This window comes from Podarcis erhardii (genome assembly GCF_964252035.2).
Source record: "Podarcis erhardii genome assembly, chromosome: 15".
NCBI classification, from domain to species: domain Eukaryota; kingdom Metazoa; phylum Chordata; class Lepidosauria; order Squamata; family Lacertidae; genus Podarcis; species Podarcis erhardii.
Genome location: NC_138505.1, coordinates 10872306 through 10897724, shown reverse-complemented (window position 1 = coordinate 10897724; position 25419 = coordinate 10872306). Strand labels below are relative to the sequence as shown.

General features: G+C 43.2%; 1 protein-coding gene across 3 annotated transcripts in view; it reads right to left on the bottom strand.

The window, feature by feature from the left end:
* Positions 1–333: 333 nt before the first annotated feature.
* PACS1 (phosphofurin acidic cluster sorting protein 1) overlaps positions 334–25419 on the bottom strand; it is an 80296-nt gene continuing 55210 nt past the window's right edge. For all 3 annotated transcript variants that reach the window (XM_081840901.1, XM_081840899.1, XM_081840900.1), the window contains exons 15-24: positions 24244–24350; positions 20452–20606; positions 19447–19557; positions 18662–18764; positions 17644–17686; positions 7705–7747; positions 6727–6862; positions 6022–6248; positions 5686–5805; positions 334–5272 (exon numbers count right to left, since the gene is read on the bottom strand). In XM_081840901.1, the coding sequence (XP_081697027.1) occupies positions 5160–5272; positions 5686–5805; positions 6022–6248; positions 6727–6862; positions 7705–7747; positions 17644–17686; positions 18662–18764; positions 19447–19557; positions 20452–20606; positions 24244–24350 (1158 nt within the window). In that variant the 3' untranslated portion in view covers positions 334–5159. The remainder of the gene's footprint in view (positions 5273–5685; positions 5806–6021; positions 6249–6726; positions 6863–7704; positions 7748–17643; positions 17687–18661; positions 18765–19446; positions 19558–20451; positions 20607–24243; positions 24351–25419) is intronic.

Sequence of the window (25419 nt, the reverse complement as noted above, 5' to 3'; positions counted from 1 at the left end):
TTACCCATGGCCAAAGTGTTGGAATATTTTTGCTTCTGTGATTTATAAGCTTTTGTTTTCCCCCAGAGGACCGTTGTGCCAGTTGCAAAGTATTCACATTCTTTGTGCATTTCCTTAATGCAAAGAAAAGCAAAACATAGCAAGCTGAAATGCAGTTTCTCCATTCCAACTATAAGGCCTCCCGCCCCAGTTCTCCGCTTTTAGATTTTGGAAAAGTGAAGTCTTAGTGGCTGGTTCTCTTGTATTTCCCCTTTGCTCTTCTCATGTGGACCATATCCAAGGTGCTTTAAGGAGGAACTAAAGCATAAAGTGATCAAGCTTGAGATTTTAAAGTATTATTTTAAAAAACACAATTTATTTAATGAAAAACTCCAAAAATAGTGAGTGGGAGTGGGGAGACAACAGACCCCACCCGCCAAGGATAGAATGCATCAAATACCAACAAGGCTCCAAAATTTAAACAAGCAGAGATTCTTAATGTGGATCGTTTGGAGCCTGCAGTACAAACCAAGAGAATCAACACACTTACAAAAAGAAAGGAGAATAAAATGAGATTATATACAAAACTCATATTTATGTACAGTGGCTGGGATACATAACAGACACAAAAATCCAGATAATCTGAATTTATAGACAAAAGTTCCAGAATGTGCAAAATCCACAGAGCAAAAACAGGAAACACAATGGTCCTCAGATGGACACACTTACTGTAACAGTCGAGACATGAGAAATTAGGCCCGAGGCAAGGCTGTACGGAAGCAATGAACAGAGACCTTGGAGAGCTCCCTGGAGCAGAGTGCCTCCCCACCGTGGCTCTTTCCTGGGAGTGTCATTCCCTGGGGAAGAGTGTACTCTTTGGTAGGCTCTTTCGTGGGGCTGGCTCAGGAGTGGTAGGTGGGTACTGGGGTAAGGAGGAACCAAGTGAAATGATGCTCAGGGAATGAATATGATGTGTATGGTTCTTGGAGTTGCTAGCCCATCTGCAGGTCCCTGAGGCAGGGTGATTTTCCTTCCATGTTAGGAGTCTGTGACTTTCACCTTTCGCTAGGCACGAAGGACAAAGTGCTTAATGTGGGAGCGACTCCTGCTCATCCATGCTCGGAGGCACATCCATTCAGCTTAGCCTCCTGAACCTGCATTCCTCAGGGAAGAGAAAGGGCCACCCACTTAAGAAGGGGAGATGGTAAGCCAAGGGACTGGATAGAGTGTCAGGATCCTTCCTACAGTGCCAACAGTTTGCACTGGGAGGATGCTGCATGCACACCCATTCCAAAGCAAGCAGCTGCAGGACTTGGTTTCCAGAGCTATCTGGACAGCTGCTTCTTGGAATGAACTTCCCTTCCACTCCCTTGTGCATTATGGGTGCAGGAAGGTTAAACACTGGAGACCCTAAAGGGAAAAAGGAGGGGGGGAACCAAGCCAGCTGTCTGCCCCTAGTCCTGCAAGTGGTTTCACAAATTCTAACAAGCCCAAGCTTAACAAGCCCTCTCTGTCCCAGACCACAGCTGTGAGAGCAAGAGTGTGTGTGTGCGCCTTTGCAAAGCATGAATCTGAACAGCCAGGCCACAAAGAAAAATGCAACACGTGTGAGGCGGTCCTGCGCTGGTTTGACTGACAGATGGGCACATATGGTGTCAACACTGCACCAATCTGACTTGTGGAGTGGGCGGGGGCACTAGTGTGCACTTCTACAGAAGCCCAGGATGCAGCTACAGACACAGACTTCTGTCACTACTTGCCCTTCTCCCACATCCATTTCCGATTGGCCAAAGGCAACCAAGAGGAGGTCATGAAAATTAAACCATGGTGAAGGCAGAGTTGATTGGCTGCTGAATGAATCCCATCCACTTGTAAGTTCCACCCTGTTCTTGACATGCACAGCTTGTTACCTGCCCACCACCACCACTGACTAGCCTGCCAGGTGCTCAACAATCTCTCCATTTTTAAAGTTTTGAACAACTATAGCAAGCTTACTGAGCTCCTGGTGTGCTACCATGTGCTGCTGGTGGACCCCACTCAGTTTAGGGAAGGTCGTAAGTTTCACAGGCCGAACCTAAAAAAAATGATCTTAAAATGGAAGCCCATTAGGGTGGATATTTCCATGGCAAAGTGTCAAAGAATCCTGGACATTGGCTACTTGGAGCCAAACTGCTCCTTTGCTTCTCCCAACTTGGAAATGGGTTGCCTTTTGCAGGCTCTCTCAGACATTTGCTTATGGAGGAAGGCAAATGAATATGAAAATGAGACAGGAAACATTTCTACAGAGCAAGTAGGAAGAAAATGTTCAGAGTTGTGCTTATTTAAATACCCCGTGTTCTGGGTGGCACCCCGCTCCCTTTCATGCAGAGGAAGCAGTACTTGCCCCCAAAGCCCATGGGGTAAGTGACATATTGGTATGAACCTCCTTTCCCACATTTGAGCCAAGGAGTTTATTCAGTATTCAATAAGTGGGGAGGACACAAAGAGAGATCTAACTCAAAACAAAATATGCAGCATGCCAAGATATCTGTGACATCTCCTCCTTGAGGCAGGGGGCTGCGGTGTTTAGGACAGACGCACAAGATCAAGTTCACTTTGTGGCTCTGAGAGCATTGCTTGAGACAGAGTAGTACAAAAGCCACATTTGTAACATAGCCACAGCAGCAGGAGCCAAGAGAAGGAAATGGAAAAAAGTGTACAGGTTTTTTTATCTGCCACCAAGACTCCACAACGAGGGGGATGCAATCCAATCCAGGGGCCCACTGCCAGTTAAGCCTCGGAGGGGACACCCCACCCAGGGGCATGAGGTGAATGAAGCTGCTGGTACTTATCGTCATTCTTCTTGGGATCTCTCTCTCAAGAAACAGCTGCAGTGGCTCAAGGACAAGCCTAAAAGAACTGGCCTTGGGGAGAAACTTCCTGAAGGCAAAGAGCTTGCCTTGGTCCTCCTCTTTCAATCTGGGAAGCAGAGCAGATTGCTCAAGAGTTATTTATAAAGCCAGCTCTCTCCCTGCCACCTCCACATTTCCCCTTCCACTGTAATAGCCTAGAAACCAGAATCACCACTTCCAGCTAGACAAAATTTCACTCTGCTGACACCACAGTTACTTTAAGCTGAATTTTGGGGCCTCTGAAAATATATGTGGATTCAAAAATCTAAAAACCATCTAAAAGACCGAATGTGGACTGTATGCTCCACTGTTTGACAGAGCCACACTGTATGCTACGAGCAGTTAAGTGCTTAAGCATTATGATGGCCCCAAAGCCGTTTCGAACAGCCAATAAAGTGGGCTGATGATGTGCTGCCAAACCCCACAGTAGGGGTGGTTTGATTTATTGCTGGTCAGGAACAGATAAAAAGCAGCACAGCTCCCTGGAAGCATCTCAGAGCTGCTGACAAAGTGCTCTAGGAGAGGAGGCAAGGTGGCTCCCATTTGTCCCCTGCAATACCAGCTTCAAGGGCCCCTGTTTGTTTTCATGTTTTACTACCTTAGCAAAAAAGCAGAAAACAAAACAGGAGTGCCAATGCTTGGAGAAGAAAGGAGGGAAGGTCTTTGAGGGACAGAAGTGCATATCAAGCACACAAAAACTGCCCTCTGAAGTGCAGGCTTGCTACACAAAAGTAGCCTTTTCTCCAGTCTTCCTTAAGCATCACTATGTTGCAGCTGGTAAAGCTATTTTGCATCACTGTCAAGGAACCTCTGGTCTCAGCCATGCATCCAACCCCTGCAGCTATTCAAATTGCTCCCTTCAAGTCTCAGGGCAAAGGCTGATCTCTTGCCTGCCAAGGCGAGCGCTCAGAAGAAGAATGATTGGCAAAGTCTGCTACTTCTGGTATGGCACATAGAGTTCCCAGAGGCTCTGCAACATGGGGCTACTTCAAATAAAAACCCCAAAACTGAAATGCCAAAAGGGAAGGAATGCTGCTGGGATCCCAACCATGCCTTATAAATGGCTGTGACAAGTAGACTGCACAGATGGCTGAGCAGGTCACCCCAAAGTATCTCCTTGTGCTGAGATGCATCACACCACAAGGCAGGCTCAGGAGCAAGAAAGAGGGCAGAGGAACAAGGTGTAGCCTCTCCTCTTGACTGTGGCATGTGGCTGGGAGTACACACCTCTCAGAACTGTTGCCAAACACAGATGAACAGGGTGAGTTTCAGGACAGGCTGTCTAATGAAGTTATCCAACTCTTCAGTATGGTGGACAACCTTCACCACCCCTCACTGCACCGTGATGCCACTCTAGCAAGTGGAGTCTTACAAAGAAATGGAAATGTATCTTAGGTGACCTAAGTTCTTTTAAAAAACACTTTGAAGGTGAGATGAGGGGAAGTGTAAGAAAAGAGCAGTACAAACATGAAAGAGTGAAGGGACACAGCCATGGGAGAGCAGTGGGTGTGCCTGTTCAAGGAAAGTGTCTGCTTCTAGCTCCCTACAACTGACTTTTCTGCTCCTCATCTTTGCAAGGAGCGGCAACTGCGCAAGATTGCTGAGGCTCCTTCCACCAACCTGGCATGTTTGACCTAGCAACGTGACACAGGATGGGTTGGCGGCAGGAGAAAGGGCCTTGCCTACTAATGGCAAGAACCAGATGGGGTTGAGTTTGGTTGCTAACACAACAGCCAATGTGGGCTTTGCAAGCTTTGTGCTTTTGGAAAGGCTGAGGTTGAAAAGGAGAACTTTGAGAGTGGGTGCTCAGTAAAGCTCTCGGTTGGCTCAGCAAAAGCTAAAATGTAAAAAAGAACAATATTGTTAAAGGCAAAGTTTTGTGGACCACAAGTTCTCAAACACATTCTTCAGGAAGACACAGGCATGCCAGCTCAGAGGAGGAGTGTGCGCCAGGAGTGATGGGAAACCAGTAGAATCCAATATTTTGGGATTCGTTCCCAAAATGCAATGCACTCAGCACAGATGGAGGCTGGACACCCACGACACGATGTGGCAGAAAAATATGAGAAAGCAATTGGCGGGCGGCTCCTTGGCTGGAGACAAAAATGTAGCATCTCTCTTGGCACCAGAGGCTGGTCCCTCCCTGGCGAGACCAGATCAACACACAGTAATGCAACATGGGTGAAGTTACCACACGACAGCTCTGATTTGGCTGATGGTTTGGACAGAGGTGATGCCGCATTGCAGCAGAGTGATGAGGACACAGGAGGGACCACCGTGTTGTCATCATCAGGCTGGTTTCGAGCCAAAGAGTCCGACAGGGAAGTGTTTCACATGGGTTGGCCACTGGGCAGCTAGCTGGAAAAACTTGATGTCACTCCACTCCACACCATCAATGGAAACTAGAGAGAAGAGAGACAATTCCTATGAACATAGGAAGCTGTCTTATACCAAGTATTCTTCATTGGTACATTGAACTCAGGATAAACTGTCTAGCAGTGGCTTTCCAGGATGTTAGGGGCAGGGACCTTTCCCATCCCCTACTGCTTGGTTCCAGTTATTGAATCTGGGACCTCTTAAATCCACTGAACTCTGTTCTGTTCCCCAACAGAACAACTGTGCTGAGAAATGAAGAGTTGGTCACTTCTGGATCTGGCTCTCTGGCTGGATCCAATTCCCTACCCCACTATAAGTTATTATAAATAAATAATATAATGAAATCCCTTCTAGTTTATAAGGTCCCTCACCATTTTGAAATCCTTCCCAGTCACCTTTAATACCATCAGGCATCCCTGATCCCAGGGGCAAGCATTACCTTTCAGCATAGTTTGCTGCTGTTTTGCAGAGCAGATCAGCCGGCTGATTCCATCAATCATTTGGCTCTTGGAATCTACTTCTCTCTCTTTGGGTTTCTTGCTCAGAAAAATTGTGGGAACTAGAAAGCACAAGGACCCCCAATTAGTGAAAATGAGTCTCTCTCTTAAAACACAAAGTAGAAAAGTTGGCACGCTTATGGCAAGACTTGCAGGGTAAGTCTTCAGCAGTGCTAAATGGTTCAAGGGGCAGGCTGTCATGCAAAGGCCTGCTGGCAATTTGCCCTCCAGGAAGGAGCACCCCCAGTAAAGAGGAAGTGCCACTCTCCATAACTCACCTTTCTTATTCTTCTCTTTGGTGACAACAGTCATGGCCATGGTCCCAGACAACTGGGTTTCCCCACTGTTTGGAAGCCGTGACACCTGCACTGAGCGGAAGACACTCTTGAGTGTATTTTTGGAGCTGGCGTCTTTTTTCTCCCCTTCCTTCTTTTTTTCCGTGGCCTGAACTAGCCAATAATCCACCTGCAGCCCAATGACATCGCCATAAGGGCTATTGGGGGACCTGTGATCAAGCAACAGGAAAAAGTGGAAAGAAAGATGAGCAAGTTTTGGATTGTTGAAAAAGCTATTGCTAACTGACATATTTGCATTGACAACACAGATATTTGAAAAAGGGACTTTTGGGGGAAGAACATGGCGGACTGAATGTCTTTTGTTGGCAGGCTGCCAATGGAGATAATTATGTGGTGACTGATAATAGCCAAGCATAAATCTTGGCTATTGAATTCACTCTGGAGATAAGAGTGAACAGGGGATTAAGCTCTGATGCCCTGATACTTCAGGAGACTGACTAGAATAGTATTTTAATATATGATCACAGTAAAGAGACAGTGGTGTGTATACCGTCTGTGGCATTTACTTTGCTCTTAGGATCTTTCATAATTTATTTTCCCAGCAAATGTGTCCAGGGTTCCCAACATGATAAGGAGAAATAGCACAACCACCATCCACACAAAGTGTCTTCATACCCAGAGACTTACCCCATGACAGCCAGTCCACTAGTCATAGAGGGAGATGATGGAGGGGTGGCAGTGACGTCTCTGGAAAGCCCAGAGGAAGAAGGGGGAGAAGTGGAGGGAACTGTGAGGCTGATGATGGGAGAATCATCTCCCTCTCCTGCAAAGGAAGGAAATCATGAGATGGCGAAAGAGAACACATCTTGCTTACCTGCTAAATAGAAGCAAAGTTAATTCTCAGATTCTCTTGCTGAGCCTTTCAGTTTTAGTTACAAGGCATTTATCATAAGTTAAAGAAAGTTTCTCTGGCACTAATACTTATCCCAGCATTTCCCAAACGTCTGATAGTTGGGGCATGGCATTTACTTTTCTTAGACTAGAAACACACTACACTTTTGCTTTTACAAATATATGCAGTCTTCTAATCAGCTTCTGGAACAATGGGTAGGCATCCTCCTTAGAACTATGGGATAAATCTCTTCAATTTAGTTTCCTAAACTCTCTTATTTACTCAGTCAATTCAGGTCTCAGGAATGGGATTGGGGGTTTCTGAGCAATAGAGATGCACGTGGGATTTATTCCACACTTGTCAGCTGAATAGCAGGCTGCATCCCAGGACATCTTTATCCCCACCCGCCTCTTAAGATACCCTTGCTCGGTGGCTGGCAGAGAGAGAGGTGGGATCAATGCTGCATGAGGACCTCCCCACTCTAGGCATAGAGTATTGGATGGATCCATCCTGATAGCTTAAGTTTTTACAGGTACATTCCTAGCACTCCAGCTGGTGAAATCACTGCTGGCAGATACTGTACAGCTATAACATACTATAAAAAGCATAGGTTTTTCATGCTTTGTCAAGCTCTGTCAGCTATTTCCTAGTCAATATTACTGAAGCAGATCGCACAATTTCATGCTTGTATTCACTTAACGGAGGAAGTGGAGTAACTAGGATAACCAGTCTTTGCTCTAAGCAGCACAGGGATCTTAGGGGGTGTGTCATACCTGTAGCTGCAGGCGAGTCTTCAATGAGGCCCACTTTAACCACCTGCAGGGGGCAGGGAGTGAGAAGGAGAGAGCAAACAATGAAGGCAAATCACTTCAAAAACAAAGCCTGACAAATAATTTAGCTACAGGTGGAAAAGAAACACATTTGACCTTCCTAAGGAAAGTCATTTTATCTCAAAGTTATAGAAGAGAAGCACAAGACAGTTAACCCTTCCAGAACTATAATGGAAACATGGCATTCATAGTATACGCCCAGGGTTTTTCTTCCCACCAGCTCAGTATTTACTATCAGCTGTTTGAGGCCTGAAACTGGGACCTAGTTCAGGAAGCTGCTGGAGACTAAGCATGAAAATCTCTCTCCCCCTCTTTCTTATTCTAAATAGTAGAAGTGTGGCCCTCTGCTCTTGGCCTGATCTGTTGTTGCTGGGAACCATCTGTCTTAGGAGACAAATGGAAGAGTGCGCCTTCAGAGATAAAGTCAAAGCATTGGAGAGTTACAGTGCCTACTGTGGGCTGTAGAGACTGATACGGGAGAGACATGTTTTATCAATGGTGGGGCAGATGAAGATGTCCAGTTTTGCTGCTACAGGTGCTCTATGGCGTATCTTCTCTCTGTGCTCCTCCTAGTGGTCTTTCCTCCTCTGGTCACTGTTGTGGATACAAAATCAGATTGTCTCCAGATACTGCAATTGTCTACAGTGGAAGGGTTAATGTTGCCAGCCTTCATGTCATGTTTCTGCTCTCAGCATTTCTCCTGCAGCTGGCGCAGTGAGAAAATCATGTTGATTGTTCAACATGAGCTCTGAAGCATTGTGACTCAGGATAGACCCTGTCAGTGAGTAACACGGTACTCAACAGGAAGATTCCATGGTAGTTGTTACAATCATGGTGGCCACTTTTGCTCTTATAGAGGGTCACAATCTGGGGTCACACATCTCTTGTGGCACAGATCCTTTCCCCCAACACTGCAAGAGAAGACCATGGAGGTGCATAATGAGGGAGGAATTGAGACCTGCTTTCAGCACTAATGTTGGGATTCTGCCCTGTCCTGGGGCTTTACTACATGCCTGAGAGTTGATGGCATCCTTCAGCTTGTCAAGGGAGACACCTAGCGCTTCCAAGACAGGAAGAGTCTGGATGCTGTCAATTGCTATGTTGGAGACCATGTTTTCCCATGAGGACAGTTCTTGATTGTGCTCTGCTCATTGCTTCATCTGCTTGCTGCGGTTTGTGATGATCTCTAAAGACAAGGTATTCAGTGGTGAAGTCTTCCTGATTGTTGCTCCTAACTCCAAAGGCTGTCTTCATGCATTTGTGCATTTTTTAAGTGTTGCCACTGTCAGCAGTGACAGTGTCAGCTCTGACACAGCTTTTAGCCAGTGGTCATTGGCACATCATCTGGCAATCTGCTTGGCACCACTCCTTGTCTTTCTCAGTGCAGCAAGTGCCTTGTCACAGGCTGCACACTTGCAGTTCACAAGAGCCTCGCTCTCTGCAGCAATAACAGGCTCCATGTCCTTAATGGCGGCCTCAAACCAGTTGGAGATCTGCTGCTCTCCTTTGCCAAAAGAGATCATAGCTGTGTTGTAGGTTGCATCTTTGGTGTAGGTTCCACCTTGTTTTGACAATGTCTCAGGTGCAGTTCCTTAGAGCTTGTTTGATGGAATAAGAGAAGTGTTCACAAAGTTCAGGTTTGGTTGTTCTGGCAGTGTTGATTCAAGGCCACACTTTCTGCTTTGTGCCATGAATCCTCTTTGGCTGGAGAAGGATTTTGCTTGCCACCAGGTGATCTGTGTTTCAGATGTGCCCCGCAACCAGGAGGTCTGCCTGATATACTTGCCAACATTTCTAAAAAAGCTAACAGCCTGAAATGTGAAACTCTCAGGCTCCCCACACTGTTTCATCAAATAATGCACACATTTTTACTTTCCTTCTGTAAATAGCACAGGGGCTTGAGAGCATTCTAAAAACTAATGCATCTGAGGTTTTCGCCTTAATTGGTTGTCATCACATCAGCAGTTCCAATGCACACTTGTGGGTCACAGTCTGCTGAGTCACTCCCTCCACCCCTGCCTGGTTCAGATTGACTCATATTTCCTCTGTGCTTTAAAAAGGAGAGCAAATAAGCTTTTTGCAGGGGTTTTTTTTTGGGGGGGGGTATTGCCTTTCTTGCCAGGCACACCAGTTCCTTTGCAGGGAAAGAGTTGTCCCCAGTGGCCAGCATCCCTCATGTCTACCTAATGGTCACACTAGCAAACACAATGAGTTTTCTTTAACCTTTAAGATGCTCCTCTGTGGTCAAAGCAGAGGTTAGTTTGTCAAACATAGCCCAATATGTTCGAGTGAGGGTGGGACGAGAAAAGGGAGAGCAATTTTGTTAGCAGAGACTTTGATTTTTTTTTTTTTATAATAATTTTTATTGATTTTACAACATAAAGAAAAAACAAAACAAACATAATGCGACTTCCCCAAACCTCCCCTTCACTGCATCCAAATTTCAAAATTTTTAGCAATTCTTCATCCCATTTTTATATTTAATTCTCTTTAAAAAGAGTTTCTGCTTTATAAATTTCGATTTATAGCTGTAATTCTTAGTGTCCAATCCCCTGACATCTTAACATTCCAAAATTTTACAACAATTTTTAAGATAGATTTTAAATTTTTTCCAGTCCTCCTCCACTGTCTCTTTCTTCTGGTCACGGATTCTGCCGGTCATCTCTGCCAGTCCCATAAATTCAGTCACCTTGGTCTGCCATTCTTCCAGAGTAGGTAATTCTTTAGTCTTCCAATACTTCGCCAAAAGGATTCTTGCTGCTGTTGTTGCGTACATAAAAAAGGTCCTATCTCTTTGGTACCAATTGGCCGACCATGCCCAAGAGAAAAGCCTCCGGTTTCTTTACAAATGTCCACTTAAGGATTTTCTTAATTTCATTATAGATCATTTCCCAGTAGGCCTTAATCTTTGGGCAGGTCCACCAAAGGTGATAAAAAGTTCCTTCACATTCATTACACTTCCAACAGTTGTTATTGGGCAAATGATATATCTTTGCAAGCTTGACTGGGGTCATGTACCACCTATAGATCATTTTCATTATGTTCTCTTTCAGGGCACTACATGCCGTAAATTTAATACCTGTGGTCCATAACTGCTCCCAGTCAGCAAACATAATATCATGACCAATATCTTGTGCCCACTTAATCATGGCTGATTTAACCGTTTCATCTTGTGTGTTCCATTTTAGCAGCAGATTATACATTCTAGACAAATTCTTAGTATTGGGTTCTAGCAATTCTGTTTCTAACTTTGATCTCTCCTTCTGAAATCCTAGTTTTCTGTCCTGCTTAAAAGTTTCATTAATCTGGTAATAATGTAACCAGTCTCGGACTTTAGGTTTCAATTTCTCAAAACTCTGTAGTTTCAACTTTTCACCATCATATTCTATAATTTCACAATATTTTGGCCAGTCTGTATCCATGTTCAATCTTTTTACCGCCTTAGCTTCCATTGGTGACAGCCACCTGGGGGTTTTACTTTCAAACAAATCTTTATATCGATTCCATACATTATACAATGCTTTCCTAATAATATGATTTTTAAAATTTCTGTGTACCTTTACCTTGTCATACCATAAATATGCGTGCCAACCAAAACTATTATCATAACCTTCCAAGTCCAGAATATCTGTATTCTCAAGAAGTAGCCATGGTTTCAGCCAGCAAAAAGCTGCTGCTTCATAATAAAGTTTTAAGTCCGGCAGGGCAAAGCCCCCTCTATCCTTTGCATCAGTCAAAATCTTGAATTTAATTCTGGGTTTTTTGCCCTGCCAGACAAATTTAGATATATCTTTCTGCCACTTCTTGAAACAGTCCATCTTATCTAAAATTTGCAATGTCTGGAACAAAAACAACAATCTCGGCAATACATTCATCTTAATTACAGCAATTCGGCCTAACAAGGAAAGTCTCAATCTTGACCATATATCGAAATCTTTCTTCACTTCAGCCCAGCATTTCTCATAGTTATCTTTAAATAGATTCACATTCTTAGATGTTAAGTTCACCCCCAGATATTTTACCTTTTTAGTAATTTCCAAACCCGTTTCTCTTTGAAAACTATCTTTTTCCCCCACCGTGAGATTTTTTTCCAACACCTTTGTCTTGTGTTTATTCAATTTAAAACCTGCTACCTGACCAAATATTTCAATAAGTTCCAAAACTCTTTTTGTGCTAGTTTCTGGCTGTTGTAGTGTCAAAACTAGGTCATCTGCAAATGCTCTTAGCTTATAATGTTTAGTTCCGACCTGTATACCTTTAACCAGCTGGTCTCTTCTAATCATGTTAAGGAAAACCTCCAGTACCGATATAAACAATAGAGGGGAAATTGGACATCCCTGTCGTGTCCCTTTCTCTATTGGAATTTCATCCATAACCATACCATTTACAATAAGTTTGGCCTTTTGCTCAGAATAAATTGCACTTATACCATTTTCAAAGTTCTTGCCTACCCCCATTCCTTGGAGATTCCTCTTCATAAAACTCCAACAAATATTGTCAAAGGCTTTCTCTGCATCCACAAAAATCAAAACAGCTTTTCTATTTATGTCAGTTTCCAAAAGTTCTAGAATATCTATAATATTCCTCACATTGTCTGACAAATGCCTGCCTGGTAGAAAGCCTGTTTGGTCCCTGTGAATCTCCTCTAACAGCACTTTTTTGAATCTTTTTGCTAGAATGTCTGCAAAAATTTTATAATCCACATTCAAAAGTGATATAGGGCGGTAATTCTTGACTTGATGTTTCTCAGTTTCTGTCTTTGGTATAAGTGAGATGAATGCTTCCTTCCACGATTCGGGAGCCTTTTTCCCCTCCAAAATTTGGTTGCAGACTTCTTTCAATGGTTGTATTAACCAATCCTTCAATACTTTATAATATCTCGCAGTTAATCCATCTGGTCCTGGTGATTTTCCCAGCTTCATATCCTGGATGGCACTCTCTATTTCTTGGTCTGTAATTTTCTCGTTTAAACTCCTTCTGTTGTTTTCAGAGATTTTTGATAATCCGTATTTTCCAATAAATTCTTCTATCTCCTGTTCATTTTTTGGCCCTTGTTTGTATAATTTCTTAAAAAAACTTTGAAAACAATTACTTATCTCATTTGGTTTATTAATAGACTTCCCATCTACTTCGAGTGATGTCACTGTGTTCAATTTTTGTCTCTTTTTCAGTTGCCAAGACAGTAGCTTCCCACATTTATCTGCAGATTCAAAAGTCTTTTGTCTCATTTGTTTAATTTTCCATTCTATTTCCTGGTTCGTCAATTCCATATATTGTGTCTGATAGAATTTTATTTCTCTTAATATCTCCTGGGATTTAGGCTTAGATCTCAATTTCTTCTCCCCTTCTTTTATTAGATTCCAAATTTTCTCTTTCTTCTCATTCTGCTTTTTCCTCTTTATTGAATTCTGTTGTATTAGGAAGCCACGCATCACGGCTTTACTTGCGTCCCAAATGATTCTTTTTTCTGTGTCTGATCTCAAATTGATCTCGAAGTAGTCTTTAAGTGTTTCTTGGGCCTTTTTGCAAATTTCCCCATCTCCAAAGAGAGTGTCATTCATTCTCCATCTAAAGGTTCCAGCTGTTGTCAGTTTCATTTCCATCTTGACAGCATTATGGTCAGAGCAGGTCTTTGGGCAGATTTCTGTTTTTTTAACCTTTGATGCCAGATTACTAGAAATCCATATTTGATCAATTCTAGTCCATGTCATTTTTGCTTCAGAGAAGAAAGTCCCCTCCCTTTCCAGAGGGTTCCTAGTTCTCCAAATATCGATCAGATCCATAGTGTCAGTCAGGTCAAAAAAAGTCTTTGGTAGTCTTCCGTCATTAGATATTGTTTGTCTTTGGGCCTTATCCATGTTTGTAGAGACGACTCCATTCATGTCACCCATCATTATAATTTTAAAGTCCAAAAAGTCCATTAAAGTCTCATGCAACTTCTTAAAGAATTCAGCCTTCCCCTCATTTGGTGCATAAACTCCGACAATCAATATTTTTTCTCCATAAATTTGGATTTCCACTGCCAGGTATCTTCCTTGGTCATCCTTAAAGATCAATTTTGGTTCAAATTTTTCCTTGACATAAATCACAACTCCTCTTTTCTTGACTCTATCTGATGATATAAATTCTTGTCCTAATCTCTTGTTTGTTAAAAGTTTTCTATGTATCCTGGCAATGTGAGTTTCTTGTAAACAGATTACGTCTAGATGTTCCTTCTTTAATAAATGAAATACTTGAGCCCTTTTTCGAGGGTGGTTCAAACCATTGCAGTTCCAGCTGAAGAGTTGCAGAGACATTTTGGTTACTGGGTAGACCTTCCACCGACTGCACCAAGTTGTTGTTCCTCCTCAGTCGGTGCTCGGTTCAGTCCAAATGATAGATTTGAGATGTCCGGTACTTCCTCCTCGCTGACAGTTCCTTTCTGAAGATCCTCTTGATTTCTTTCCAGAAAGATCTCTTTATCCTGGTTTGTTTTTATTTTAATTTTCTTCCCTTTGTAGCTAAAGGACAGCCCTTGTGGAAATTCCCACCTAAATGGGATGTTGTTCTTCTTAAGTAGATCAACTAGTTCTTTAAATTGAGATCTAACCTCCAAAAAGTATTTAGGAATATCCTTGAAGATTTGAATCTGAGAATTTTTAATGACCAAGGCCTTCTGGAAATGTAGGTTCAATATTTTGTCTCTTTGTTCCTTTGATCCTAAGGTAATTAAACAATCTCTTGGCTTCTTCCCTTGCTTCCTGCCAATCCGAAAGGCTGAGGTTATCATAAATTCATCTTCCTCTCCATCTAGCTCATCATTCCAGAAGTCTTGAAATTTGTCTGTAAGGAATTCCCCGAGCTTGTCCTCTTCCTCTTCTGGAACCAGTCTTAATTTCAGATTCTTACTTTTCCTTTCCAGTTCTAGTAGGGCTAATGCTGAATCATGTTCATGTACTTTTTTTACAATAGGCGCAAACTTTCCTTTGGTTTCTTCAGCAGTGGACCTAGCACTCTCAGCTATTTTCCTTGTTTCCGTAGATTCTTGAACCAATCGGTTTATAGAATCTGTATTAGATGAGATTGTTGTTGTATTCAGGTCTAGTCTTGTTGTCAACTCCGTCAATTTCTTTGAGTTCTCTGTAGACTGTTTAGTGAGTTCTGCAGATTGCTTGGTAAGTACTTCTAGTGACTGATTTATTTTAAGCAGGGCCTGTGTCATTGACTCCATTGATGCTGCTGTTATTTTTTCTTGTGCAGCTGCTGCTCCTGATAAGGAGCCTCTTTTTTGAGCTTGTTTTTGAGCCTGCTTTGTTTTACTTCTTGTTGAAATCTCTTCTGGCGGGTTGCTCATAACTCAAGGTCATTCACACAGGAAAGTTGCAAGTGGAAAATCCCACTGGATACTCCGTAATGTAACTAAAGCCCTCTAGAGGAGGAAATTGTAACCATCCAAAGGCACCCAGAACAAAGAAACAGAAAGTCCAAAGGCAAAAGTCCCATTAAAAGTCTTTAGTTTGTAGCACTTTACTGTTAAAATTGTAATCCACCAAAGTCCCGAGTATGTTTCAAAATAAGTCTTATTTTGTAGCCGCTGTCCTTTGACAGCTCACTTGACAGTTCCTTTTTTCAGGCGATCGCTGCTCCGGCAGCCTGACCAGAAGTGTCAACAGCAGAGGTTTTTTATTCCTTATCCCTTTCTTTTGCAGGTTAAATTAATTCTGTTTCCTCCCCCCCTTCTCCTGCACTACAGGGGGGAGATCCTTTCGATGTCTGGTTTAATAAGAGTTAAGAGGAAAGTCCGTTTAATCACAGCTCAGTCTTTCATTGCTCCGTTAATCATGCAGATCCGGGAGGCTGACTTCCTTAATTTTTGCCTTCCCGTTTTCAGCCAAATCTTCTAGATTTTTAAGTCCCGTTTTTAATTTTGCGTTCTTACTCACGGGTATTGTTGTTGCCAATCTTTAGTTTCAGAAAGGAATCGGCGCTCTCCGTTAATGGCGACGCGGCTTCACTCCGTAAGCTGGGTAGCGATCCTCAGCACCGCGCTCACCCCGATGCCGCTCCGGAGCCTTTAAAAAGGCTCTTTCACGATGCCGGGGGGGCGCAAAGGTGCCCACCGAATCTCCTTGCTCACAGGCTTCAGCGCCTGTGATTTTAGGGGTCCCCCGCTTGCCGTAGCGGGTAAGACCCGAACTTACGGAGCAGTCCTGCCTCGGAGCTCGAGGCTAGGACCGCCATCAAACGCTGGCGCCGACCGGAAGTCTGTTAGCAGAGACTTTGAGTGCCAGGCAGGAGCTTATGCACAAGAGAGGAAAGATAATTTTTTGCTTTGCAGGTGCCCTCCCTTGGGAGATCTGTGCTTTGAAACAGATTTAATTATTGAGGATGCACCACAATTGCAAAAGCTGAGATAGAGTGCCTTGGCAAGAGAAATGGTTTCTTCCAAATAATTATTTGTGACCATCTACCCCCCAAAATCATGAGTAATAAAAGAGTCAAGATAATCCTAGACCAGTGGTGATGTAGGTGAGGCATCAGTTTCCCCTCTAACCATTAAAATATAATCAAGTACACCCCGCTTGGCCTTCCTCAGTCACTATCAAAAATCACAGACAGACAGTTGCTGCAAAAAGCCCCCACTTTATGCTTCATTAATTGTACAGGATGTATTTTCATGTAACATTTCAATTTAAAGTGAGCTGCCTTGTATACTGCAATTGTATATTGCAAGGGCACGAAGTGGCCTGTGGAAACAAAAGGTGGGGCATTGATCTTAAATGTGCAAGCTTATTTATTTTATTTGGAATGTTTACATTCTGACTGACAACAGGCACTTTATAATAAAAACAGAAATGCAAACACAGTAAATGTTAAGAGCTTTTTAAAAAAGGCAGTGGTGACAAAAATGCTACAAGCACTGCTCATCAAAGGTTGCACAGTGGCCACAAGGGAATAAAGCCATCTTTTCCCAACATGATTTCATCCTTGCTTGGGGCTAGAGCATCTCCTCATAGGCAGCTGCACAGTTTTTGACCTCTGGCATTTTCTTGGCAGCAGTAACCAGTGAAGTGTTGAAGGGATGGTGATGTTAACCAATATCTAGCAGATTGCAAGTGGATTGCAACAGTGCTGCTGTCATCATTTCCTTATTTTGCTTCTGACCATCAGGGATGAAGTGAAGTCAGGTGTTTTTTTTAAAAAAAAGCTACATTCACTTTACAGCGATCTGCAAACTTAATGCTTTGCCCCCTGGTGCAAACATAGCTGTGGATAAGGATTACCCACAAACCAGGAGGTGAAACCATGGCCTGAATGTATGCAAATTAACTATGGCATTCATTAACCATGGTTAAGCATTAGGAAACCATGTTTCAGGTATGCAGCCTCTATTTGCAAGGTGACAAACTGGCCAACCACCCCCAACATTCTGCTAGCTGCCTGAATTTAGGGACAGTGAAACTGGTATTTAAAAACCAAACAAACAAGTCTAATTTTATGAGATCTTCAACATGGAAAGCCTGCTTTCACTTGTTTATGACTTCACCACTCATCAGATGGGATCCAGTCAGGCTTACTGCCAAGTCCTCAACTCAGAAAGATAAATTTAGCCCAAGCTAAATTACACAATGTCATTTGATTAAATACCACCACATCTGAATTTTAACCACAACTTCCGTTCAGCATCAGCAGGGTAAGGAACACAGTAGGTGAAAATGATAGTTCTGCAAGTGAGGTGGTTGCCAAAGTTAAACTACAGCTACAGAAATGCGCACACATTTGTTTTCAAAAAGTAGGCTTTATCTAAGTAACCAGAGCTATAAAAGAGTTCAGGTAAACTGGCCCTGAATAAAATAAGTGCATATTCAGAGATGAAAAATCCAAGAAATGTAAAACTCTTACCCCAATGAAAGGGATGAACTTCTGGTAAGAATCTTCATCTTGGCTGTGGGTAAAGAAACAGCCATTAAAAATCCAAATGACAGGAAAAGAGAGAACAAGCAATGCTGAAAGGCAAGGGCTTTCTCCAAGTTCTTTTCTATTTTACAAATGAAACGAACATAAACTTAGGGCTTCAAGACACAGCATTCTGCAGGCACACGACCAGACAAAAAAGAACATGAAAACTGGAAGGTCAGTCCTATCATATTACAGCCTCAGTATGGAGGATGCTTCCATTTGGCAACGGGTTTCACATTGGGACTCTTGAAAAAAGGGTACGACATGGGTCCAATAATTCCATATGTAAGAGATTCCAAAAGAATGTATAGCTCTGATTGTTTTACAGCAGCTTCACATGGGGAGGGGCACACAGTTAACTTTCTCCCTAGCTAACCCCCCTCCTCAGCCACATACAATTAGGCTTGAAAGAAACCTCCTGGCTCCAATAGAAGTTCTTTTTTCAAGCTTAATTGCTGTGTGTAAGGAAGTGACCTTCCTGGAAACTGCAGCTGAGGAGGGAAGAGTGTCTTGTGCCTCCCTAGCAATACTCTCCAAGAAGATAATCTCTAGCTGCATTAGGCTTGGGGGTGGGGAGAGAAAGCCAACACACTTTTTTCAAACCTAATTGCTGCCAGGGAGGAAGTGAGTACGTGTGTGTGTGATTGCAATGTGCCCACAACACTTTCACCAGTACATCGCAATGCAGAGACTAGCCTTCCTTGAGAACCACATGCAAGCCACCTTCCACTTTTTTACTGTGGTTTGTCTCAGTCTTGCTTTACATACAAACAAAATGAAGACTGAGAAAGGGCATGCTAAAGGGGATTCTGAACGAACTTTCAATAAATACAGACACAGCAAACATTATAGTTCACATTTAGGTTTCTTCTAGCTATGTGGGTGAGGCAATTTGAGCCCACTCACCCACCACGCTGAAATCCAAAGCCCATGGCAGAGGGGTGGATGGGGAAGGACTTACAATTTGTGTTTGCAGGTCAGCATGGCCTCGGCCACAGGCAGCTGGTGGGTCACGTTTGCTCCACTGACATACTGCATGATCCGGCCAACCACATCAAAAGGCTCTGAGAAAGAAGATAACCCAAAGAGAGCGTCAAGCAGGAAAGGCACACAGAGTATTCAGCAATACCCAAGCCAGCAAGTGGGAGAACCTTCAAAATACACATGAGTTGGTATCTGCACTGAGGCACAAAGAGTGACAAGCCAGAGAAGTGGCTGATAGGGAGAGGCAGGCAGGAGAACTTGGATTAACAAAAAGACATGCAAGCGTTAAGTATGGACCCCATCCTGGTGTGGTAAACATCGGTGCTAAATGCCATTATCTCGCCCCACCAAACCCCAACCCTAGCTGCCCAAATTTGCCACCTAGTCCATAATCCTGCTGATCAATGTGTAGTTCACTGTTGTCCTCAAACTTGCAAGGGTCCTGGGAAAGGTGACTTTGCATCTTGGCTGGAATTGCTAGTTCTATCAAATGACATTATGGCCTACCTGTGACTGCCAATGACAACATTGTCTTATTAAACATTAGCTGGACATAGGGAGGGGTTCACATCTACCAAGCACTGGTTTGGTGTAATACCAAAAGGCCCATACTAATTCTTTGGCTTCTCACCTTAGTTTGATTCTAACTTACATAAAAGCAGCATATATACAGAAGAGTCTTCAGTCTGGCAAGACAGAATAAAGACCTTTCTGAAAGATGTTACTTTTATCACTCACTGTGAACTGAAAACTTGCTCTTACCTGTCATAGGTGGCTCAGATTTGCTGAAGAGTTCTCGCCAGGTGGCATCAAGAAACATACCACTGTATCTGCTATCCACAGAGCCCATGTACTTGGCTACCGGGTGAGAACCTGGTGGAGAAATGAGAGGAAGGCCTATTTATTATTATTATTTAAATCTGTATACTGCCCTACACCCGGAGGTCTTAGGGCAGTTCATAACATAAAATCACAATATAAAAACACAAAATACCTAATAAAAACAAAAACAACACAATAATCCCACCTCTCCCTTTGTGTTGCTATGATTTTTCTTGGCAAGCTACACATATCTAGCACCGACAGATGGGCTGCTGAGGCAACAGACCCTTTGGCATCAGAAAGCCATTGACTCTCCAAAAAATAGAAACTGCAACTGTCTTTACCACAACATTCCTTTTGTAGAGTGATTCTTATTATTCAGAGACAAAAATGGGTAATCTCTCTCTTTCTAGCGAAAGAAAACTACCCCCAATGATTGGGAAACTCTGACTTTAAAAAATGACTTTAAAACTGACTTTAGAAAATGCTTAGGTATGAGATAACAAAAGATGTCACTCATTCTTAAAAGGAAACATCCTCCTCAACATTTTGCCTTTCATTCCCTACTTCAGTACCACATCATAATAAAAACACAGCCTCAAAAACTGAGCAAGCATGTTTTTAAAAGCTCAGACCCACCAATTAAATTTTGCCCTCAAAAACTGAAACTGAGTCCACTGGTTCTGAGGAAGGGTATCATGGGCTGTAAAAAAAACCAGACAAAGAATGTTGCGTTGAGTGAGCTTTTGGCAAGTATTGGTGGCTTCGGTTCTTGGACTGAGTGGAGGAAGGTAGGTCAGTTCAGCTCATTCATTCTGTTTGTAAGAAGAGAGCTACTACACCTGGTGGCTTCTGGGTCATTGAAATGTAGAACTATTGGGTTTCAGATGTGTAACTCAATAGCCACCTACCAAGCGAGCGAGCCACAGGCACAGGTGGTATTACCTAGTGGGATGATGAGAAACTTCATATAGCTCAGCCAGTCTGATGTCTTGTTTGCCAATTGCTTCACAAAAAACCTCAAGATGGAGCTGAGATAACTCTGCCCCCCAATAGACACCACCTTCACAGGACGTGGCATGGAGGAATTACAGTTGCAGCTGATGGGTGGAAAGAAAGAAGAGGGCAGTTAAGATAGTTGTACGTCAGCCTCTGCATTTATAGTAGTATCTACTTGTAGAAGGCAAAAAAACAGAAATGGTGAACTGGGAATTCTATCCTAGTGTTGAAAAGAAAACCATGCATATGATCTACCCTACACCCCACCCAAGTAGGGAGTTGCAAGGAACTGTTTCCTTAAAATAGGAGGTGCCACAGCAATACAACTCTGGCTTCTTCAGACTAAGGACTATATAACCACAGACCTTAATACACACCAAGGCTTGATGAAAGCACAGTCAGATCTCTCAAAGGGACCTTTATTTCATTTATCTCCAACTTTTCCTTGTAGATAGCCCTAAAGGGCTTCCAAGGTTCTCTCATTCAGGCACTGATCAGGACCACAGTCACTTACTTCCCAACAATCCTATGGCTCCTAGGCCTTTAATTTAAATGCACTGTAATTTACTAGCTTGTCAACACTCACACTCAGTTAGAAGGCTGCTTCATACTTTACGGGAAAATGAGAGCTCTCATTTAGCCACCACAGGCTCCCATGATGTCCACTGATGTGCATAGGCCAGGTATGTGTGATATCGCATATGGTAAACATGCACTCAGAAGCTATGATCTGCACTGCCCAAGCACATGTTAGGAGATATAAATATCTCCCTGTCACACATTACAAGCCACACAGTGGTGAAATGGAAGCTGCACCATTTTTTTTACAATGTGCCGACAACCTTCTGCAGACCACATCCCAGCCCTTAGCAACCTTGCATGCTCCATACAGCTGAAGGAGCAATTTAAATGTATTTTATGAGGGTGGGATGGATTCACTTTTTGTGAACTCTAAGCTCCTTCACACTGAACAAGTGAGCACTTCTTCAAAGCTTCAAACATCTGTCTTAACATGTAAATCAGCAGCATGGCCAAAGGCCACTAGAGGGCACTGAAGAGCTGGAGAAAAATGCATTTAAACCCCTCAATGATGCCTACAGCTTTACTGCTTCTAGACACAACACTGAGAACACGTAACACAGTATTTTTGTTTTCAGCAGGACCAGGAAAGCTTGCAAACTCTTTAAGAACCTGAACATTTACTTTTACCAGGGGTCAGCAAACTTTTCAGCAGGGGGCCGGTTCACTGTTCCTCAGACCTTGTGGGGGGCCGGACTATATTTTGAAAAAATAAATAAAATGAACGAATTCTTATGCCCCACAAATAACCCAGAGATGCATTTTAAATAAAAGGACACAATCTACTCATGTAAAAACACGCTGATTCCAGGACTTGTCCGTGGGCCAGATTTAGAAGGCGATTGGGCCGGCTCCGGCTCCCGGGCCTTAGTTTGCCTACCCATGACTTTTACCCTCAGTGTGGAGTCTATGAGGAGCAGGAACTTCAGGGAGATATGAGGCAAGAGCCAAACCTAAACCTTGACCTCCAATCCCACAAGCACAGAGATCTCTCCTACCTTGAATTTCAATAAGGTGTAGTCTCAAGCAGAGGACAAATACATAGGCATCTTTACTTCATAATGCAGAATTTGAAATTAACAACAGCTTAATTTCTAAGAGGTGCTTGGGCTCAATCCTGCATGGCAATTGCTTTTAAAGATCCGTTTCATGTTTGGTGGCTGACGGTGGGTACTCAAGCACATGCTCAGAAGGCACTCATTACTATTCGGTACGTATTGAGGCTGTGCCCTGGCATTAGACAGCCTCCAGAGCTAAGCGATGACTCCACTTAACCTGACAAAACAGTATAGTGTGAATCATGTCCTGCGAGACTTGCACTTTGCCCTCTCCAACCACTGTCATATTGCAGTGGCAAAGAATACAGTGAAGAAAGGTCCTTCTAATTATATGGACATTGACTTCCCATCATGGCTGTGAGAGAGGAAGATGCTGGAATTTGAGTGCAGAGCCTCTTTTGTAGGCAGCCAATCATGCTGGTAAAGCAGACCTGCATTTCAGCAGCTTCCAGGATGACTCTGGCATGAAAATAGCAAAGAAGCCCAGGGGAGCCAGGAGCACACAACTAAATCTTATTTCTTGGATTATGTTGCTGGATGGAAAGAAAAATTGAGAGCTTGTCCTTATGTTACTGAAACAACGTAGTTGCTGTTCCTCTGGTGACTCAAGCCCATGTAACAATAGAATGTGCATTTAAGCTTAAGAACTCCAAGGCCCTTTCCTGAGCACTCTCATTTTCTGAAGTCAGGCAGATGGTAACTGTGAAGCAGTGGTGTAGGAAGGGGGGCGGGGGTGGCCCGCCCAGGTTCCATCCCTGACGGGGGTGACATCACCGTGGGCGGCACCCCAATTGGGACACTTGTGCATGGGTGGCATGCCACCCCCACCCCCCCGCTCCGGGTGGCAAAGCCCCTAGCTCCGCCACTGCTGTGAAGGGTGTATTTTTGGATGTAGAACCCACCCTGGAGGCTGACCTGATTCTCATCCTCACTGTCATGCTGGGTTAAAGCCTTTTGTTTTCCCAAGCCTTTCAAAAGCAACTTTCAAAAGCAACTGTGTATCTGAAGAAGTGTGTGTGCACACAAAAGCTTATACCCAGAACAAACTTAGTTGGTCTCTAAGGTGCTACTGGACAATTATTATTTTTTTCAAAAGCAATTTAATTATTCTAGTTAGCCCCACCAATGATGCTGTGTTTGCTTCTGTGGTTTTTAACAGATGGTTGCTTTTTGTTAATATATTTTCCAATAAGTTCCACAGTGGCTGTCCTGGAAGCTGCTTTTACTGAAGGTGCAAGTACTAATGATTAAACAAATAAAATATTTTTAGGAATGAGGGAGAACACTAGGGGGAGGCCGATGTATGTGTTTACTCCAGCTGCAGCAATGCCCTCAAGCTGCTTTGCTTTTCATGATATTAGAGCAATGTGCAGTGGAGCCACCAGAGATCTGTGACGATGCCAATCCTGTATGGTAGGAACTGGGTTGTCATCAATGAACTGTTGTTTGGCAAGGTATCTTCTTTGATTGACCTGCAATGTGTCCTCTTTGAGTTGTGGTCATAAGAACCATAACTTCAGAACACATATTCCCAATACTGAGTGTCCTGCAAGAGGCACTGGGAAGAATTTGAGACTTTTAAAGTGTGGAGAAGGGGCACAGATGCTCCTCATCTGCAGCTCATCTATGTATAGGTTACTGACTACAAGGCATCACACCCAGATGGGAGATTTGCGCGCTTACACTGAATTCTTCCTCCCTCCCCCTTTCTTACTCTGCATACAGGCAGCTTTCACTCTAGGATTGTGCTCCCTTCCTATGGCTGAAGTCAAAGCATGCCTTGTACACAACCGTTATCTTCTCTCTGTGTGCCTGCCTTAGGAAGGAAGCAGGCACCTTTGTAAACACATTTGAGTACTGAAACCTTGCAGATATAAACACCATCCTTCCCCCACCCTTCCTGCCAGAGAAGAGTCTTTAGTTCTAAGGATTAAGTGATGTTTCAGTTATTCAAGTGCAGACAAGGATGGACAGCCCTAATCAAAGTGGATTGAGGAATCCTTTTCAAGCAATTTGGAATCTGGTTTTCTTTCCCATTTTCTCAGGGCAAATTACATAGTATAAAAATGGGGACACCACAGATATAGCTTTGTGCACTCACTATCGCTGGATCCTCGTGAGGATTGCAGAGAGGACAGCTTGCACTTCAATTGTGGAGCATGTGCAAACAACTGGCTTCTTCTGGTCCTGAAGGAGATCAGCTACATACTGGAAGTAAAACAAGTAGTAAGCAAGCAAGCAGTGGAGGGATTTGGTGCTCTGTTTACACAACTGCCACACAACACCCCTTCTTCCCTGATTAGCAATCACTGGCCACATGACCTCAGACAAAAGGTTTGGTAACAGAGCACCATTCAGCACCCTGGATACAAGCTTAACATGACACAGTTACGACTCAGGTGATGGAAATCTGAAACCCATCTTATTGCTGCCCTAGTAGGTAAGAGATGGGGAAAGCAATCAAGGTGCAATGGGACAACAATGGGTATGAAATATTGTGTGACAGACCCATCTGTTTTAAGATGATTCCCTCCTTTTCAAGGATCTTGTTCCAGTCACTTAAGGTCCTGGCTTATACGAAGGAGGGTTCAACAGGACAAAGCAGAATCCCAAGATAATCAACCCAGACATGGCCTCTCACTAGCACCAATGTACCCTTCCCCTTTTCCCATTGACAGAAACATTCAGTTACTGCATGGCATTCAGTGAAGAATCTGGGTTAGCTGTCAAATTCTGAATATGCTAACTTTCATTTTATATAAGACACTTGGCTTCTAACCAAATGGCCTCAATGATATAGTTAAGATAAATAGATTTTCTCTACATATTGACATGAGAAGGGCTTGGGATGAATTTTAATGGCCAGCTGAAGGGGCAAAATTTCTTCATGGCTCTTCATTCCTACTGCTTATCCTCTTGCCAATATTGCACAGTCCCCTTGGTGCTTAATTTTCCATGTAGCTTCGCTTCAGTGACACAGATTAAGCACAACCACGTCTGATTGCCAATAATGCTAAATCGAGTTTACCTAATAAATCAAACAACAATGAAAAAATGTGCTTAAAGTGAATAATTTATTCTGCTGGGACTGAATTGCAGGATCTGGTTCTGATGGTTGTGGAAATTACCTTTATTAACTAGTAATAATAGGATATCTCCACCCATTATCTAAGTACTGTTAAACATTTGTACTGGAAGCTTCATGGGGTAGGGACCTACCTATTTTTATGTTATTATGTAAATTGTTACATTTACCAATGGTGCATAAGAGTATTAC